This window comes from Helianthus annuus, chromosome 4, assembly GCF_002127325.2.
Source record: "Helianthus annuus cultivar XRQ/B chromosome 4, HanXRQr2.0-SUNRISE, whole genome shotgun sequence".
Taxonomy (NCBI): domain Eukaryota; kingdom Viridiplantae; phylum Streptophyta; class Magnoliopsida; order Asterales; family Asteraceae; genus Helianthus; species Helianthus annuus.
Window position 1 is genome coordinate 154,829,772 of NC_035436.2, and position 19,233 is coordinate 154,849,004.

The 19,233-nt window shown below is 37.5% G+C and overlaps 3 protein-coding genes across 6 annotated transcripts; 2 read left to right on the forward strand and 1 right to left on the reverse strand.

Annotated features, from left to right (window-relative positions):
• The first annotated feature begins 6,151 nt into the window (after positions 1 to 6,151).
• LOC110936973 (GABA transporter 1) lies at positions 6,152 to 9,440 on the forward strand. The gene is made up of 7 exons (XM_022179382.2): positions 6,152 to 6,426; positions 6,893 to 7,015; positions 7,191 to 7,285; positions 7,383 to 7,569; positions 7,998 to 8,128; positions 8,533 to 8,748; positions 8,984 to 9,440. The coding sequence occupies exons 1-7, from the start codon at positions 6,207 to 6,209 to the stop codon at positions 9,359 to 9,361; spliced, it is 1,350 nt and encodes a 449-aa protein (XP_022035074.1). The 5' UTR covers positions 6,152 to 6,206; the 3' UTR covers positions 9,362 to 9,440.
• Positions 9,441 to 9,572: 132 nt separating this feature from the next.
• Positions 9,573 to 11,427, forward strand: LOC110934938 (anther-specific protein LAT52). Its single transcript, XM_022177625.2, has one exon. It carries the CDS (start codon positions 10,604 to 10,606, stop codon positions 11,315 to 11,317), a length of 714 nt encoding a protein of 237 aa, XP_022033317.1. The 5' UTR covers positions 9,573 to 10,603; the 3' UTR covers positions 11,318 to 11,427.
• Positions 11,428 to 11,639: 212 nt separating this feature from the next.
• LOC110936972 (E3 ubiquitin protein ligase DRIP2) lies at positions 11,640 to 18,748 on the reverse strand. 4 transcript variants are annotated; one of them, XM_022179381.2, is made up of 8 exons: positions 18,570 to 18,748; positions 18,155 to 18,288; positions 16,875 to 16,974; positions 16,097 to 16,424; positions 14,817 to 15,235; positions 14,683 to 14,730; positions 12,401 to 12,473; positions 11,640 to 12,090 (listed from the first exon to the last, which is right to left on the reverse strand). In XM_022179381.2, the coding sequence occupies exons 2-8, from the start codon at positions 18,270 to 18,272 to the stop codon at positions 11,893 to 11,895; spliced, it is 1,284 nt and encodes a 427-aa protein (XP_022035073.1). In that variant the 5' UTR covers positions 18,273 to 18,288; positions 18,570 to 18,748; the 3' UTR covers positions 11,640 to 11,892. The 4 variants fall into 4 exon arrangements, with proteins under 4 accessions (XP_022035073.1, XP_022035072.1, XP_022035071.1 ...); XM_022179380.2 differs by having other exon boundaries at positions 18,155 to 18,353; positions 18,570 to 18,747; XM_022179379.2 differs by having other exon boundaries at positions 18,155 to 18,422; positions 18,570 to 18,747.
• Positions 18,749 to 19,233: the final 485 nt, after the last annotated feature.

The window sequence follows — 19,233 nt, forward strand, 5'->3', positions numbered from 1 at the left end:
GTATTTAATCATAGAGGCAGTCAGAAAACAGAAACCTATCCTTCAAGGTTCGCGTGTTGTTCGGGTAGCATTTCGAATAGCATCGTATAGTATAGCCTAACTTAGTCGTATAGCATAACATAACATGATATCGTCTAGGTTTGCGATAACTGGGTGTCGAATTGAGATATAATAGCAATTGCAAGTCGTGTGTGTCGATTGAAATTGATAGCAAAATCGAATAACATCCCAAAATATAAACACGTAAACAGATAAAGCACACAGGAACACATAAAATCAACGAGTCATCCGAGTGCGCGGGACTGCGGTTCTCAGAATCAAAACACATAAAATCGAGTGGTAGATTGTCTGCGGCTACTAGACATCGACTACCCAAGGCAACTCGACTATTCACAATAGACTTGTCATCATTTTCGACTCTAGAGGTCGTGTTTCTGCCTCGATTCTTGGGCATTCCACACGCGTTCCCTAGGTCATACTTGTGAGTTCAGGTCGTTAGAGTCCGTCGGGGCCTTGGTGAGAGAAATAAAGTCCAGAACAAACTGCCAAGGTTAGGGTTTCACCCCTTGGCTTAGCAATCTCTTCCTTGTTTTAAGAAAATTCAAGGAGAAATTTCGTCAAAATGGGGGTTTCACACCTGTTTTGGTATAATTCTCCTCGTTTGTTGGTGAAAAATAGTGAGATAAGCATGAATAAACGAATAAAATCAACACTAGTCAGGCAATTTGGTCAGGAGTTTGCGGCTTTCACACCTATTCTCAACCAAATCGCTGAACTTTAATTGGAAATTCGGGTGCAATGATAGTGAAGAATTGTAGAATAAGGCACATAAACCGGGTCTGTTGGTTCCTAACTATAGTCTAGGTCTCTAAGACAGCGACCCGGACTAGGTCGTGTCTAACCTAATTCCCTATAGTTATGGCTCTGATACCAATCTGTCACACCCCAACCGATGGCGGAATCATCGGAGCGCGGCACTGAGCGAAACAGATTGTTCAGAAGTTTCCATAACAACTATTTATAAAATCCAATTAAAGATACGTCCCATACCGTATCCCGAATAAACAAACATATTATTACAGATAATCATCCAAACAAGAAGTTCTGTTCCGACAACTCAGATTTATTATTACAGACAATTGTTTATTATTTCTAGACTCCCTAGCCTCAATTTCATCACCACGCACCTAAGCATCCTAGCAACTTAAGCACCTGTCACATACGTTAAAATAAAGTCAATACATGAAATGTAAAGGTGAGCATACAAGTTTGATAATAGCATATAGAGTTCGAATAGTTTACGCATAACCAGCACGTACGCAGAGGAAAACGAAGCATGTTAATTATCGACATGGACCTATCGATACCAATGACTGCGGGTTGACCATCCGAGACGGTTCGCAATACATGATTACCACCGTAATCCATGCAAGTAATTGTCCTTAACAACCCCCGGGTGAACGGGTGCTGAGTCCAAACTATAGTACTACGTCGTTAAGGCAGGTAGACAACATTCCACGTGTAAACACAATCAACAAGCATTCATTAAGTCACGTAATACATGCATATTGGTTAGCGTTCAAATAGTTTGAGTAGTGTGATCGTTTGTGTTTGATATAAGCAACGTATGTAACACCCAAAAGTGCTGAAAGCAAAAAGGGATCGAGTATACTCACAGTGATTGATTATGGATTGAAGGGAGCGCTGAGAGTAGGGTTAGCCTGAATAGTTCGATAGCATAACAATGAGTAACGTGGAAAAATAAGACAAGTGTGAATGGATCGAATGGGCTGGTCGATCGAACGGCAGGTTCGATCGAACGGTCTATTCGATCGGCTAGTATATCCGATTGGACAGTCTTGTTCGATCGGCCGGTAGGCTCGATCGGCTGGGCCATTCAAGTGGATTGTTTCTTCCTCTGGTGTGTTTGTGTTTGAGGATTTGAACTTTCGAAGTTTTCGTTGCAGTATTTGAGAACACTGAAGTGTCCTTGCCTTTCAAGTCGATCGATCGAACGGTTCGTTCGATCGGCTAGGAACTTCAGAGATAGTCCTCCACTGAATGTCACTCGATCGGACAGCACGTTCGATCGGGTGGCATTCCAAACTACGAACGAGTTGTAAAATCGATCAAGTGTTGAAGAGTAGTATCTCATGATCCGAAGAGTAATGTTCACCAAACGCAGTTCGATCGAACATCCCTTCCTCGATACTATGCTTCATGAAATTTTAAAGTGTGGGACCATGTGCTAGCCGACCGGCTGGCCCGGTCGATCGGCTGGGCTGTTCGAACAGCCTAGCCGTTCGGCCAGCATTTCTGACCTGGTCGGCCTTTCGTCTAACACTTGGCTGTTTGGTTACTTGTCATTATATCGAGGTAGTTTGATAACGAGTTGAACTATGATACCTTCGTTCTTACTCGTCTCTCCGGCTCGAACAGGAATCACCCAAATCCGTCCGTTAAGCGGTTTGGAACGTCGGCTTAGAGTTTAACCCATTGTCGGTGAACCTCGTAGATAGAACCCGAATCTTGAACCATCCAACCATTGGAATGATCGGTGGGTTGGCTCAGGCTCCGTTTCTACCGGTTTGAAGGCATTGAGTGTAAAAGAGTTGAGAGAAAGTTGGGATTCCTTCTTTCAATCCTTCACAACTTATGGATGTTTAGATTTTTGGTAGATCTTAACTTGTTTATGTGGAAATCGGTTAGATCTAAGCTATTCACGGTTGAATAAGGCCAAAGTTTGATGTTCTTCAAGAACACCATGATGACATCACCCAAGAACACTTAGATCTTGGTGATTTCACGGTTAGAAATCGAGTTTTGAAAGATAGAAAGGTGAAGAATCAAGTAATGATAAAAAAACGTACAAGAATTTGAGTGAAAACTTACCGGGATTGAGAGAAATCTGAGAAAAGGTGAGGAATAGGAGCTGGCCGGTCAGAACATTCCAAAAGTGGAAATGAAGACAAGGACAACCCTATTTATAGGTTTCCAAAAGGGGAAAGTGGCAGCCGATCGGACAGGAGCTCCGATCGAGTGGGCTGCTCGATCGGCTGGCAAGATGCTAGCCGATCGGCTGGCCTGTTCGATCAGGATGCCTCCTGTTCGATCCGCGACACACTTTGAGTATTTTGCGACGATTTTCGACGTTTTGATTTCGATGGACGATGATACGAATACGATAGAGTTCCTAGTCAAATTACTTTCAGTCCCAATCACTATATCTAACATACAATCTTCTATAAGTCACGTTTCGATGTCGGTTTCGATTGGGTTCGTTTGCTTTTCGAGTTTCGATTTGATTTTTGATTGATTTACTTGAATACCACACCTAACATATAAATAAACATGCACAAGTAACACGTAAGGCACACACACACGTAATACAATACAAGAGTTCACATTATTCGAGTCTCGAGTTTGATTGATGAATCGATTAGCTTGATTATTGATTGATTAACTTTATCGCATTGTTACTTCCTATCATTCACAGTCGTAGATCGGTTCGCGTTAAAACATTCGATTACTTCGATTCTTGCTGATTACAACACTTACTCCACATAATACAACTAAAACATAACATAGACTATCTACATTCAAGAAAGTCAAAGTTGACTTGGACTTTGACTTTGACTTTGACATTCGAAAACACGGGGTGTTACAGTTGTATCTCTGGAGCTGGTGGATCGTGCAAGCCGGTTGAGATAGAGAATGGGTCTGATAAGACTGTTGGGTTGGAGCTTGTGGGAGCTTCAACTGGTCTCTCAGGTACTTGATGAGATGTGTGGTTGCAATTAGGTGGCTTGGATGTGACTGAAGTCTTAGCTTGTTCTTGGAATACGAGGTTGTGAAGACTTGAACGTAAAGATTACTGAAGTTACTGGTGATGGGTTTCTTAGATGCACTTTGTGGACTATGCAAAGCCTCCGAGTGGGAGATTGTTGGATTCGTAGGCTTTAGGGTAGCCGACCCTAATTAGGGTTAGCCCGCCCTAGTTATTAGGCCCAGTTAGTTAACTTGTTGACAAGTAGGAAACCCTAATCTTGTTCTATAAATACCTAAGATGTAATTGTAGTCTTTATCATTCTGTAAACAGTTGTGAGCATCTAATAAAAGTGAAACTATAGTTGCAACCCGTGGACGTAGGTCACCTTGATCGAACCACGTAAATTCTCGTGTTCTTTATTTTCTGCTAGTGTGTGTGTATGTTTGTTCCGCTTCTACTCGAGCCTACTCTGATCTGATACCCTAACAAGACGTAGGTCACCTTGACCGAACCACGTAAATTCTAATGTTCTTTATTTTCTGTTAGTGTGTGTGTGTGTTTGTTCCGCTTCCGCTCCAGCCTACTCTGATCTGATATCCTAACAGAGGTAAGGCTGTCTACATCTTACTCTTCTCAGACCTTACCTTAGCTTTGCTATTGGTGGATTCACAAGTCTATTGGTTTGGGGGATACAACAATAAAGGCGGTACAAGGTGTTATTACTTTTGCGTGTTAGTGTATGTGAAAAGCGTAGATGAGAAGAGGTTCTCCGACAAGGATGTCAAAGTGGAGTTGATTATGGAAGAGATTAAGAGTCTTGGTTATTTTTGGTTCAATCACCATATGATTGGATCCTCCAAGCAAAAAACAAAATGACAAAAGATGTCTTTATTGAGCTGGGGGTCTCACTGGAAGCAACCTCTCTATTCCTACGGGGTAGAGGTAAAGCTGTCTATATTTTACCCTCCTCAGACCCTACCTTAGCTTTGCTATTGATGAGATTTAAGGTGGAGAGAGTGGTCACCATTTGGGGAGTGGTAAACTATTCCCTAGCCAATAATGTCATGCCATGTCAAGTCCCCACTCCACTTCCCATTTTACACTCAATCAGACCACCCGTAGTGGGGCGTGTTTTTTAAAAATTTTTCAAAAAAAAACGCCGGATAACGCCCCCCCTCCCACTACACCCGGCGTTTCCGGGCGTTATATTTGAAAAAAAAGCACACCGGCGTTTTCTTTATAACGCTTAATCTGGTTTGTTTATTGGTTGACCAACCAATCACCACTCACATACATGTCTGACAATGTATTATTGGAATAATACTAGAGAGAGGGGGATCATGCATGTGGCCAAAAACCTTTTTTAACTCACTGACAACTTTTGAATATAATATGTATTTCGTTTGTTTTGTTTTTTTTTCATTAAAAATAATATGGGCGTTATTGGCATAATGCCCCACTACGCCACTTTTGCTATAATGCCCCATCGCTGACTAGGACGCCACGTGTCGGATAATGCCCCATGGTGGGGGCATTATAACCCACTACCACTACACATGGTCTTACTATCAATTGTCAAACACATGGGTAATCTATTCCTTTTTTTAATACATATTTTTTATTTCTAGAAATTATGCATTAATAAATAAAACATATTTTAAATAAAATAAAAGTACATTTAATTAAAAAAACACATTACATAAAATTAAAATAAATAAAATGACATTAAAATATAAAAGAAATTAAAAAAAAACTAATTTAACTATTCGTCGTCGGAATCCGCCAAAAGGTGGGGTAAATCTTGTTCTCCAAGATGCTCCACAAGATCATATTTTAGTCTATAATGCGTATTTTCATCAATGAGCTCGTTATAAACAGTGTCATCGAAAACGGGCTCGACTGGAGGATCCCGAATATGTACCGGGGCAATCGCATTTCCGTTGTCTTTTAGAATCATGTTATGCATAAGAATGCACGCATATACAACATTCCTAATTTTGTTACACTCATAGCACGTATCAGTCGATTAAGTACACCCCATTTTGCCTTTAAAGTACCAAAAGCCCGTTCCATGTCTTTTCTTGCCGCCTCATGTTGCCTTTTGAACTTCTTTTCTTTCACAATGTGAGGATGCGAAAATGATTTCACAAACACGAATTAAGTAGGGTAGATTTCATCGGTATAATAGCATATATGCTATGCTTGTACAAGTGATTGCTTACGTAAAATAGGCATTTTGCTATAGTTCTATTTAGTGAGTATAATGATGATGATGACAAAAGATGCCTTTAAAAAGCTGATTTCAAAGCAAATTGCCTTAAAGTCAAAATATGTCACCAATGTCAAAGTCAAGACAATGAGACATCCTTAACGACTTTTCTTCTTTAGTAACCATAAGAACTACTCACCAACCCCAACTTCAGAACACCAGGAGATCATGGCCTCTAACCTCGTACCGCTGCCAGAGAGTTACTCCGGTGACAGTGGTGATGACGGAAAGGAAGTCACAGCCATGGTGGACGGTTCAGTTGAAAGTAACAGCACTACCGGTAAAGGCTCATGGAAGCACGCCGCGTTCCACGTTGCAACCACCATCGCCACTCCTGCCGCCTATGCTCCGCTTCCCTTCGCCGTCTCTTCTCTTGGATGGTCTCTAGGTATATACTTATACGCAATGTTTTCATAACCAAACCAGACAATAAACCCGTTGCCTTAATGGTTTACTATCAGTCATCTTATTGATTTACTGGTCTAACTGGATTGCCTCATAAGTAACTAAAACTATATAAATATATCTATTACAAAACAAAAAATGAAAATATTCATGTTTATGTTTCGGGTTGAATTTGCTATTTTAATATAATATATGAGGACTTAAATAAATAAAATATGGAGTTTTCAGTAATAGATGAATTAGAAAAATATGAGTTTGAAGAAAAAAATAAATAAAAAAGTTTGAAAATCTGGTCCGGTCCAACCGGTTCAATGGGAAACGTTTAAATAGGCTTAACAGAACTGGTCGTCTGATTTTGAAAACACTGCTTATACAAAGAGATTTTATAGCAGCCATGTTGGAGTTGATTTGTGCTCACAATGTTTGATGTTTTGTTGCGCATACAAAAGGGGTACTTAGCTTGGTGGGCGCAACCTTAACCACGTGGTACTCTAGTATTCTGATCGCGTCGCTATGGAAATGGGATGGGAAGAAGCACACTACTTATAGACATCTTGCGTGTAGCATTTATGGTCAGTTTTATGATCAAGTAACTTCATCTATGCTTGAATGAATTAACTGATATCGTTTAATTTCCGGTTAATGTAGAGAATCCAACTTATTATAGTGTTTAAACTTACTATGAGTTGAAGAAATATTGTGAAACTAACTCTAATACATGGTCTATCTTTATCCATTGTGTTCAAGGAAATTGGGGATACTGGTCTATTGCATTTTTCCAGCAGGTGGCTTCTTTGGGCAACAATATCGCCATTCAAATTGCTGCTGGAAGTTGTCTTAAGGTCAGTCATATAGTCAACGCATCGATCTACTTGTGGCGATGCAAATATGCATTCATCAGTGTTTTTTTTTTTTTAATATATTTATCATCACGTGCAGGCTGTTTACAAATACTACCACAAGGATGGTAATTTAACACTTCAACATTTTATTGTGTTCTTCGGGATTTTTGAACTTGTTCTTTCCCAGCTTCCGAATATCCACTCGTTACGATGGTTAAATGCTGTTTGTACTTTAAGTACAATTGGATTTGCTGGCACAACCATTGGTGTAACAATCTACAATGGTATGCGTCTATTTTTTTTCATAAACACGCCTTATATATGTATCGATAACAAACTTGTTCATAGTCAGTTCGTATCTTTTAACATATGGTGTATTGGTTATTCTTTCTGGTTCAATATTTAAATTTATTTAACAAATATCTGAAAATTTTATCTTTCATTTTCAGATAAATATATTAATAAGAAGATCTCTTAGATGCACTTAAAATGAGTATGTAATATATGTATTTTTTATTTAACACTAGTGAATTAAATGGTTAAATTAGTTATAAGTTGTGCTATATAGGAAACATGTCAAACGGGTCGATGATGGTCTCCCAATAATTTATCAATGATTTTTGACAAAAATAAAAATAAAAAATGATAATGCGTCAACTCAACCTGTCTAAAAATTTACATGACCCAAACAAGTTATCCATTTTTTATGCAGGGAAGAACATCGATAGAAGAAGTATAAGTTATAGTCTCCATGGAAGCTCTTCGTCAAAGATGTTCAAAGCCTTCAATGGTCTTGGGGTTATTGCATTTTCATTTGGTGATGCCATGCTTCCTGAGATACAGGTAAATGATCTTGAAATTCTTGCATGTATTGACACCGAATGTAAAAGTAGAACACAAGCCGGTTGGGGTAACAGGTCAAAACGGGTAATTTTTAGTGCCGATTGAATAAAACAACAAACACCCTCTTTTCTTTATATATAACTAATGGATTATACACTTTATCAAAAGTATATTCTAGAAATAGTAATCTAAATTTTTTAATAAAAAATTTAGAAGGTTGTATGCATTATAAATATACTTCGGTTGACTTTCAACACGTATAACTATGTTATTTTTTGACCCGTTTGAGGTAAAACATAACCTAAGTCAGCCCATTCCTAAGAAAACTTGTAGAAAGTTCCACATTTAATATGTCGTTAACAGTTGATTATTGTTTTACAACCGATACAACGGTAATTTTGTAGAGTACTTTTCGAGACCCCGTAAAGGAAACCATGTATAAAGGGATAGCAGCTGCATACACCATTATTCTATTGAGTTACTGGCAATTGGCATTTTTCGGCTACTGGGCATTTGGTACAGGTGTCCAGCCTTTTATCCTTGCTTCGCTCACAACCCCTGAATGGACAATTATCATGGCGAATATTTTTGCTGTAATCCAAATATCTGGTTGTTTTCAGGTAATTTACTTGATTATTTAATCATTTTTCGAATTTTATGATTAATACTTTTGCTCAACATATCATATAACTATACTAACTACAACAATAATAACTTAGTTTTTTGTTAAATAAAACCATTTTGAATGCTTTATCCAATTTAGATACACCTTGGGTGAGTTTGACCCGTTTGAGATGACATATAATCCATATCAATTATTTACTAATGCTTATGATTTTCTTGGTGTTTGGCTAGATATATTGCAGGCCGACATACGCCTTATTTGAGGAAAAAATGACACCAAGCAAACAAACTTCTATGAGAAACCATTTTCTACGGCTTGTATTCACCTCTATGTACATGGGTTTGATAACCTTAGTGGCTGCAGCCATGCCATTTTTTGGGGATTTTGTGTCCATTTGTGGAGCCATTGGGTTCACACCACTTGACTTTGTGTTTCCTGTTTTAGCACACTTGAAAGCGGGAAAAATGCCCAAGAATACTAGCCCCGTTGTGATCCTGAATATTGTTATAGCCACCTGGTTCTCAGCGGTTGCGGTTATGGGTTGCATTGGTGCGGTTAAGTTCATCATAGATGACATCAAGACTTACAAATGCTTTTATGACATGTAAGTATGCATAATGCATTAACATTCATGATACTGTTATTAAACTTGAAGACATTATAATTAGTGGCGAAGCTTGAAAAAAACGTTCGGGGGTCGAAAGGTAATGGACCTAAAAAAAATTCCATCGCGTACTTTCGAGGTGTATGTTCGGGTCAGACGTCGGTGATTCGATTCGGGTTGGGTCAAACATTAATATCAAATAAAAAACGTTCTCAAACATTAAAAAAAGTTATCGTTTTATTCTTCCCCATAGCATAATCTAATAACAAAACAAGTTAACAAATCACCCTAAATTTCAAACTTTAATTTCTATATAAATCAAATCATAGAAAGATTCAACAAGTTTAGGGCAAAATTCGGACCAATTTCACCCCGAATTTCAACCCAAATCACATAAATTGCAGCCATAAATTAAACCTAAAGATAAAAAACACATACCTTATGAAGATTGAAGAAGCCGAACAAGAGTACAAGACCACAACAACGAGCAGCGTGTTGGCTTCTGTTCTCGAAGAAGAAGCTGAAGTCGAACAGTTCTGGAACCTACGTTTTTCCCCCTTCTGCAGTTCTGGCTTGTGGCTTCTGTTCTTCTGGTTGATGTCCCAAAGTAAACGAATTTGGGTTTTTTTTATAGGGTGGGCTTTTAAGTTGGGCTATATAATGATTTGATTTGGGTTATATAATATACATTCTAGTATTCTACCAAATATAATGATTTGTGCTATAATATTTGGGCTAATTAAATATTTTATTTGGGCTATATAAATAAAAAAATAAAACTGGGGGTCGAAAACGTATATACCTACAAAATCCTATACGAAACGTACATATATAACATTACTGACCGAAAAGTTTGGGGGGGTCGGGCGCCCCTCCCCGCCCCTTAAATCCTGCGCCACTTATAATCAAACAGGTTAAGTGTTACTATTGTTTGTCATGGCTGCATTTAACTGTTTTTTTTTTAACCGTAAGAACCCGTTACAAGTAAACTCATAGGACCCCACGAATGATTATAAAGTATGGATTATTTTTAGTGTTTGTTATAATTTTCTAACTAGAAATCTAACCGTTTACCAACTTTTTCTCACAACCTCAACCTTTCAAAAGAAAAAAAAAACCTCTATTTCAAATTCTAACCCATTAATCTAAGACACCACCACCACCGCCCCCACCACCACCACCACCATCCCCTTACCGCGATATATATATTTCACCCATTTAACTAAAAGAAAAAAGAAAAAAAAAGATGGCCGGTTATGCCACAATTTTGTTTCTCTTGTCCATGGCTACAACCGCTCATTGCAGCTGGATCAGCGGTGGTGCACCTCCCCCGGTTAAGGCAGGAGACTATGTGCCTCTAGGAGATGACTTATTGGATATCCCACCCCCCCTTAGCGAGCCTGGATCCAACGACGCATTGGCGCTTGAGGAGATAGACTATGCTGCCTATGCTGCTGCCGGCGGGTCAGGCGGCGAAGGAAAAGGTTCAACCACGGACATGCCTGCGGCTAACGGGGAAAAACGTATCCTCCAAGAAAAAGAAACGAGCAAGGACATGTTCATTATCCAAGGTAAAGTTTATTGTGACCCATGCCGGATCCAAATCCCGACGAAGATCAGCTACCCGTTGGCAGGTACAAAAGTTAGCCTGGTGTGCCACAAAGCGGATACAGATGAGGAAAGCTATAGAGTGGATGGAGAGAGTGACGCGAAAGGAAAGTATAGGCTGGAAGCGGTTGGTGACCATGCAGAGGAGATGTGTGAAATCGTTGTTAGTGAAAGCCCGGACCCCAACTGTCCGGAACTGATGGATGACGAGAACCATGTTAAGGTTTCTTTGACCAACAAGCATGGGCTCAAAGGCAAGGGTCGGTATGCCAACCCGCTCGGGTTCATGGCCTCAGATGCCGATCCACGCTGCAAGGAGGCTCTTGACGAGCTTGGTTTTACCGGCATTTAGATTTACAAATTAAGGTGCTAGTTCAATCAATGTAAGAATCTGTTATAACAATGTTTTGTTTGGACATCTCTAGTTGTTTTTTTCTCTAACGTTATAATCAATAGTTTTTAGAACAATGGTTGTCATTATTAATTACATTTTGGTCCCTGATCTATCAATTTTCTCAACTTAGCCCCTCTTTTTATATGGTTTATAAGTGTGAAGTAGGAAGCTAGAAAACAAAATTTGTTCACAATATTTAATTTAATATCTATGATAACAAAATCAAATCAGTTCTAATCCCATAACTAAGCTAATCATGTGAATATAACTCACCAACAAATATAACACCACCACAAAACTCATGCAAGTTTAACAGCAGAAATAAGTTAAGGGTGCAGAGGGTAACATGTCAAAGTTCACCAACTTTAACAAAGATTCATAACTATACAGTAACTTAAACTTTATAACCAATCATGGTGTCTCTTACATAAACTGGGGGGGTGGGGGGGGTGGGGGGGGGGGGGGGGAGGAAGAGGGTTACATCTCAACATCTTCTTCTTTCTCAAAGCGAAAACCACAGGAGGGCATAATCATCAATTAGCTTGAGTTAGAGCCACACCTGCACCCAAAGTCTTTCTAGCATAGCATATCTCCATCATGTATTCCTTAGCCGATGTTCCAACTATGACCGAAATTGTCTGTGATGTTGGCTGTTTCTGCAGCCACATCTCCATTAGGTTACCTAGCAGAAGGGTTGGCACTAGCGGTTGGCCCATGCATCTGAGCTCGACCTGTCAAGAAACAATTTGCACTCAGCCACTCGCTTGAAAATATAACAAAAGTTGATTCTTGAGTGTTGACCACGAGTCAAATATATGAATACCCTTTAGTACAGTCAAGATGATAGAATGTTTTTGCATCAAAAACTTATAGAAAGGGTGGATAATAAAATAGTTGCGAAACTTTTTACCTTTGTTCTGAAGAATACTCACATAATGGTCAAATATATATCAGATACATGAGCAGAATTTTTTTTTTTCTTCTGGTATGATATAACATGATGAAAATGAAGAAATGAAAACTGGTATCTAGTAGACTAACCTCATGTTCACTTCCAAGTTTCAATTTGCTCATGACGAATTTCTGGATAACTGAAACAGGTATGTTGCCATCCCTGAAACCATATTAAACAAACATATTAATATACAACCTATGAGGAGTCAGTAACCTTTGGTACACATGTTCTTGTGTTTAGTTTTGTGGGTCCCAACTTTGTTTCTCACACATATGGGAGCCACAATCACATCTAAGTTATAAAAAGAGGGCATCATCATAAACATTTAACCTTGTGACATGAATAAAGATTAAAGGATTCTATATGTGTATTATCAAGTATTATGACAAATGAAAAAGTCATTAACATTGAAACCTATAATTTTTGGTTTTTGTTTTTGTGGAAACCAAATAAACACAAGCAGATAAAGATTCTGAAGCCACACACGCATGCGTGAAATCTGAGTTTAGGTAAGTATAAAAGCTACAGTATTCGGTTTTAGGTTTTGGATAAAAAGAACAAACTGCACATTTGAAAGTGGACACCAGCAATAGGCATAGGGGCACATAGTAAGTATATTCAAGGGTTTACAGCTCCAAAATTGTTTCGTTATAAAAACGGATTAGTGTTATCATATTTTATATATTGATTATTCATGAAAATATAAGAAAAGAAGAAAAAAATATATAAATAAGGGTTGGAACCCAACCACTTTTGACCCGTTTACCATTTACCAATCCGCCCAAATGCCCATTTTCCACCTAAAAATTACCCGCTTGAAATTTAACAAGATTTGCTTGGCATAAGCAAGAAAAGAGTGTAAATCAAATAACATAAACAAAAAATGTTATAGTGTATATGCAGTGGCGGATCCAGCCCTGTTTTGTGGGTTCACATGAACCCACTCGGTTTGGAAAAAATTAGTAAGAACTTTGTATGATTTGGAAAAAATAGTGAGAATCTACCAAAACGAACCCACTGAAAGAAGTTCCTGGATCCGCCTAAGGCTGCAACCATATCCGGCTGGGAGGGGGTGGGAGACGGTCCAGGGTCCAATCTCCCTGGGGCCTGAATTTCATTTAAACTTTTATATATATTATATTTATATACATTATTTTTTGTTAAAAAAAAAAAGAAATTAATACCTTGTTTTACACTTAAACCCATTCACTTTCTATTTATGTTAAGCCTATTAAACAGTAAAACCCATTTTAAATTAAGCAGATTACTCTTTTACTCATCAAAACCCATTAGTAAAGTTTAAACCCATTTCAAATTGGCCCAATAGGCAGTGGTGGATCAAGCCCTGTTTTGTGGGTTCACATGAACTCTCTCGGTTTGGAAAAAAACTAGTGAGAACTTTGTATGATTTGGAAAAAATAGTGTGAATCTATCAAAACGAACCCACTGAAATAAAGTTCTTGGATCCGCCACTGCCAATAGGGGCCCTTTTTTCCACTCGCCCCGAGCCCAAAATTTTTCTAGGATTTTCGCGGACGGCCTTTGGCTTCAACTATCTTGAATATACAACTTAACACTCAGCACTTCAGGTTGTACGAATAAATGGATACCATACAATCAACGGAAGACAGTAATGGTACAGAGACAGAATATAATAGAGGAATTAAGCTATAACATCATAAGAAATCCAAGACAGTATTTGTTTCATCATGAACTAATTTTTCTGCTTTCACAAACAGATAGATTCAAGTCAAAATTTTAGCAAGGAATCATATAATCTATATGTCACTTTCAAAGATGTATGGACCAAAATTACATGATAAGTATTTTTGATGCATCAAAATCTTTAGTTTCGAGTAGCTTTTCCATGTACCACTGCTGCTTTTATTACACAATGGAACTAAGCAGTATATATTGTGTGCTCTAAGAAAGTTCATGATGTATTACATATGGCAGCTCAACTCATTTACTTATGTATGGGTCAATTTAGGTTGAATTTTGTCTCAGACAGGTCAAATCGAATAATTAGTTAAAGAGAAACGGGTCAAGTAATTAGTTATAATATTGTTGTAATAACGTCTTTTTTATTTGTAATGGGCATACTCCAAAAAAAACACCATGGACTTTCATTTTTTTAACGTTAAGTCCCTGAACTTAGTATTTTCATGGTTAAATCCTGAATCTTGCTTCTAACTAAAAGAAAGGTCCTTTAACTAGTTGAGCTAAAAACTGGATCTTTAACCGTATCAGTTCTCTAAGGGTCTCCCCTATTATACACTATAAGAGCAACGCTTATGTAATTAAGCATATACACCGTATATAAAACGTTAAACAAGAAACAGTAAAACGGTAGAAATAAGAAACTCACTTTAGTCTTACAAAACTTCCTTCTATCTGCCCCAAAGGCTCACCCTCCCTGACAATCGAACAGGAAATTAAGAAGTGAACATAAGAAAGAAAATGCTATTAAATCAGCAAAAAAAATGTTTCTTAAATACTCACTGTTCTTTAGAAGGTACCAAATGGAACCAGATAGGATTTACTCTTTTGTCCCCAACAGCATTATTAGCATCAGCATCCGCATCCAGCACGGCTTGTGACCCCACTTTATTTTTGCGATATTTTCTTATTATTTTAGGTTTTGCAGATTCCGTAACATCCATATCAGACCTCCCATTTTCATCTTGAAATTTAGAACGCTTCAGTTGATCTTTTCCTTTAGTTTTACGAACATTCCCTTCACTCTTTGGGGTAATTGGTGTTTCTGGGTTGACAGTAGATCCTTGTGAAGTAAATTTGGAATTTTTACTCCTATTTGTCACTTCCAACAAATAATTGAACGGTTTCCACGTATCAACTTTACCATTGTTTGTTTCTTTATCAGGAGAAGGATCGCTAGAAGGCCCCGCAGCTGAAGAATTCTGCACATATATTGTTGTTTCTAGTTAAAAATAGTATTAATGTTGACCCATTAATACAATAATGGGTAGGCCTATAAATGAACCGAACGAACACGAACAAAGGCATGTTCGTGTTCGTTCATTTAACTTTAACCGAACACGAACATATAATCGAACACATTCTTTTGTTCATGTCGTTTATTAAGAAAATGGGCATGTTTGTGTTCGTTCGTCTAAAACTTAAACAAAAACATAATTTAACACACATAATTTAACAAACAATAAACAACACAAATGAACATAATTGACTAAACATAAACGAACATAAAATGATTTTTTATATAAATTAGTGATTAATTACGATAAATTCATGTTTAATATTTATATAAATACAACTACTTATGTATTTAAATTGAAACGGACATAAAAAAATGCAAATAAATGAACATAAATGAACGAACAAAACTTGTGCTCATGTTCGTTCGTTTAATTACACGAACAAAAAATTGTGTTCATGTTCGTTCGTATATTTAAATAAACGAACTTCCCGCCGAACAAGTTCACGAGCCGTTCATGAACGTTCGGTTCGTTTACAGGCCTAATAATGGGTCGATATAGGTTACATTAATTAATAAAATAAAATAAAAAATCAGCTTTCATTTTTGTAGATTTTTGGCACAGGTTCCATCATCCTTTACGTTAAAATATTATTAATGTCTACCCAATCTGCCCCAACCTGCATGATAAACTACTTGTTTTGGCCTGAACCCATTTGACACGTTACCTGACTTGTCAACTTTTGCTACATCTAGTAACAAGTATGCATGTTTAAGAAGTAAACGAATGCATGGAAGTCTGGAATATACCAGAGATCTTCTTTACCTGCCTCAAATTCTGTGTGAACTTGTTTGAAACTTCACGAGAGCTCGAGCTATCTTGGTGGTCTTCTATGGAGTCATCCTCCTTCTTGACAGATTTGTCAACGGAAAAAGCGGACCCACGTGGTTTCTTTCTTGGGGGTCCTTTTGACCTTTTACCGGTCAAAGTAGTTTGTGGTGACACCCTGGGAGTGCAGACTACCAGTGACGACAGTGACCGCTCTTTCCTTCTTAACGGTAATGTAACCGAAGGCGCAACTTCAGGGGCCTTTACCCTTCTCCTTTTTGACGGAAATATTTTTCCTCTAACATCTTGCAAATTATGGTCTGGCCTGTTTGATAAAAAAATTAAAGATTTCGTCAATGGTTACTGCACAAACGCTTCCAGTTTATTGGAAAACATGAAATAAATGTATGAATTAAGAGTCTTTATGCAAAACACAAGAAAGGTCAGATAATGGATAATTACAGCATAACCATATGATGATTATATCAGACATAACAATGTGAGCAACATTATAGTGGCATGCAAATCTACTCAGATAATGTGAGCAGCACATCCATCTTATGGAAAATGTTTATCAATCATATCATGATTCCAGTTTATGCAAAATACTTCTGTTTTGAACAATGCTTGATGCATTTGTACATCAAAGATCAACCTACATGGACAAAAACTGTTACGTAACAAGTGTATTTATTAGTTCTCTTCATCAATTCAAGCTAATAATCCTCACACAGTCACACACACATATATCAGAGAGAGAGAGAGAGAGAGAGACCTCAGTTTCTCTAGAGGAACACATCCAAGGTCAATATTGCAAATTGGACAACATTCAAGCTCCTCATCGGTAACCTTCTTGTGAATACATTTCCTGCAGACTGGATGATGTTCAAAATGCAAAACAAAATTAGCAGATACAAATTTCTTAGGCCCTGAATACACAACACAAAATAATCAAAGGGTTGGGTTTCATGGTATAAGACTTAAAGAGTGAAAGAATCCATGAAACAACAAAGTAGCTTCCTTGCAACACAAGCATCCAACTTCTAGGGTTACATGAAAATGGGGAAACTTATACATTCAGGGAGTGTTCAGATGTGTGTATTGAAATCAATGACGTGAAATTAATTCTGTGACAAATTATGATTATTTAAGGAAGTAATAGATATTTCCTCTTTCAGCTGAGTATCATTTTTGTTGCAACCAGTATCAAATCGATTATTCAAAGCTTTATCATCTTACCCAAACACCATGTTTGAACCCCAAAGAGAGTACAAAGATCCAAACTCACCTTTGATAACTGATGTTGTTAAGTGTTTGAAAGAAAACCTCTTTCATTTGAGTACTATTTCTTATGCAACCAGTATCAAATTAATCATATAAAACTACAGTAAGATAAGCATTACCATTAACATGTTACCTAATTAACACTAGATTATAATCAAATAATTACTTTCATAACACATATTTACATAATCTTCAATCAGAATTGCATGCATGTTTAACCCCTAAATAAAACTTAAGTTTCAAACTGGCCTGCACCCTACATTTCATGACATATTTTCAGCTGCACAAAATCCACCTCCATCCAATATTTGTGCAAAAACAGAACTAGCATAGTTACATCAAAATCTTAAAAAAAAAAAAAAAAAAAAAAACTCACCATCAACCTATTATCCATGACAATTTCAAACAATACCAACAAGACTAACCCAATCAATTATTCCAGCAAACACAAAATCAACACACACTGAAACAGCTAACTGATTCACTTACATCATGACAAAAAATTAAAATAAAAAATACAATCAATCAAATCAAATCAAATCATGAAAACAAGTAACTGAATCATTCCTATAATCCTATCAATCAACTTAACAAAGCAAACACACAATTATTTCGACAGTCAACATGAATAACAATCCATAAATCACGAAGAAGCCCAATTGTGAAACCGCACATCATACCAAACACTCTCACAAAGTCAAACTCGTACTGGCGAATTGAGAATCACGATCGAAATCGATAAAACAATAGCAAACAGATAAAGAGACTCACACGTATGAAGACATTCAGGAACAGTAGTAGCATCTCGCAACAATTTATTGCAGATAGGGCATGTCATGCATGCCGCTAACTCTTTCCTCCGTAATTTCACCACCTGATTAGCCGACATCTTCACACAACAGCACCTATCAATTCAGCAACAAACACCTAATTACCGGTCCACCACACTCACACACGTAGTAGTTCGTTCCTAAAGGAAGGAGGTGCATGTTAGCAACACCGTTAGGGGAAACACATGGACCTTACGTAGCTAATTTGCCTGCTGCATTGAAGAAGATCAACGACGATTGAACAAACAACGAACATAGATGATGCAGTAAACACGATATATATATATAAATATACGTGTATGTATAGGTCGATAGATAGATAAAGCGAGCGAGCGAGCGAGCGAGCGATATCATACCTGGATCTATGAGGATGCGATTTGGAGATTGATGAGGATGATTTGCGAAGAAACGACGTGAGTTGGTGATTCGGCAACTAGATCATCTGTGTGTGTGTGGGAGTCGAAATCGAGAGTTTTTAGAGAGAGAAAGAGGGTGTTGAGTACTTGTAAAATTGGCATGTACAGAACCGAACACTTTGGTTTATTGAAACTCATTATTCTTTCGTGTCAAGATAATAATAAAATAAATAATTTTTTGGTTTATTGAAACTCATTATTCTTTCGTGTCAAGATAATAATAAAATAAATAATAAAAGTGTAAATTATTCTGTCCTTTTGGGTTAGAAAATACGGTGTGAGTGTGTGAAAATCTGATATGGAGGTCAGTCTACCAAATCACCCTGTATTTAGCGTTGTTGACAGCGTTGTGTGTGGGGCGACAGGATTTTCACCAGTGTGAAAGGCAAACAAGGAGACGACGTGGCACGTTTGTGTTGGTTGATTACAAAAATACTTTAGAAACCCTATATATATAATCACATCTTCCACCCAACTTAAAAAAAAAAAAAACACCAAATCAATCCATTTCTCTCTTCCCAATTACATATTCACTCCGGTTTAAAACATTTTTTTTTTTGAAAAATGGAAGGCGTAAGTTCGTCATGTTCATCTTCTTCTTCGT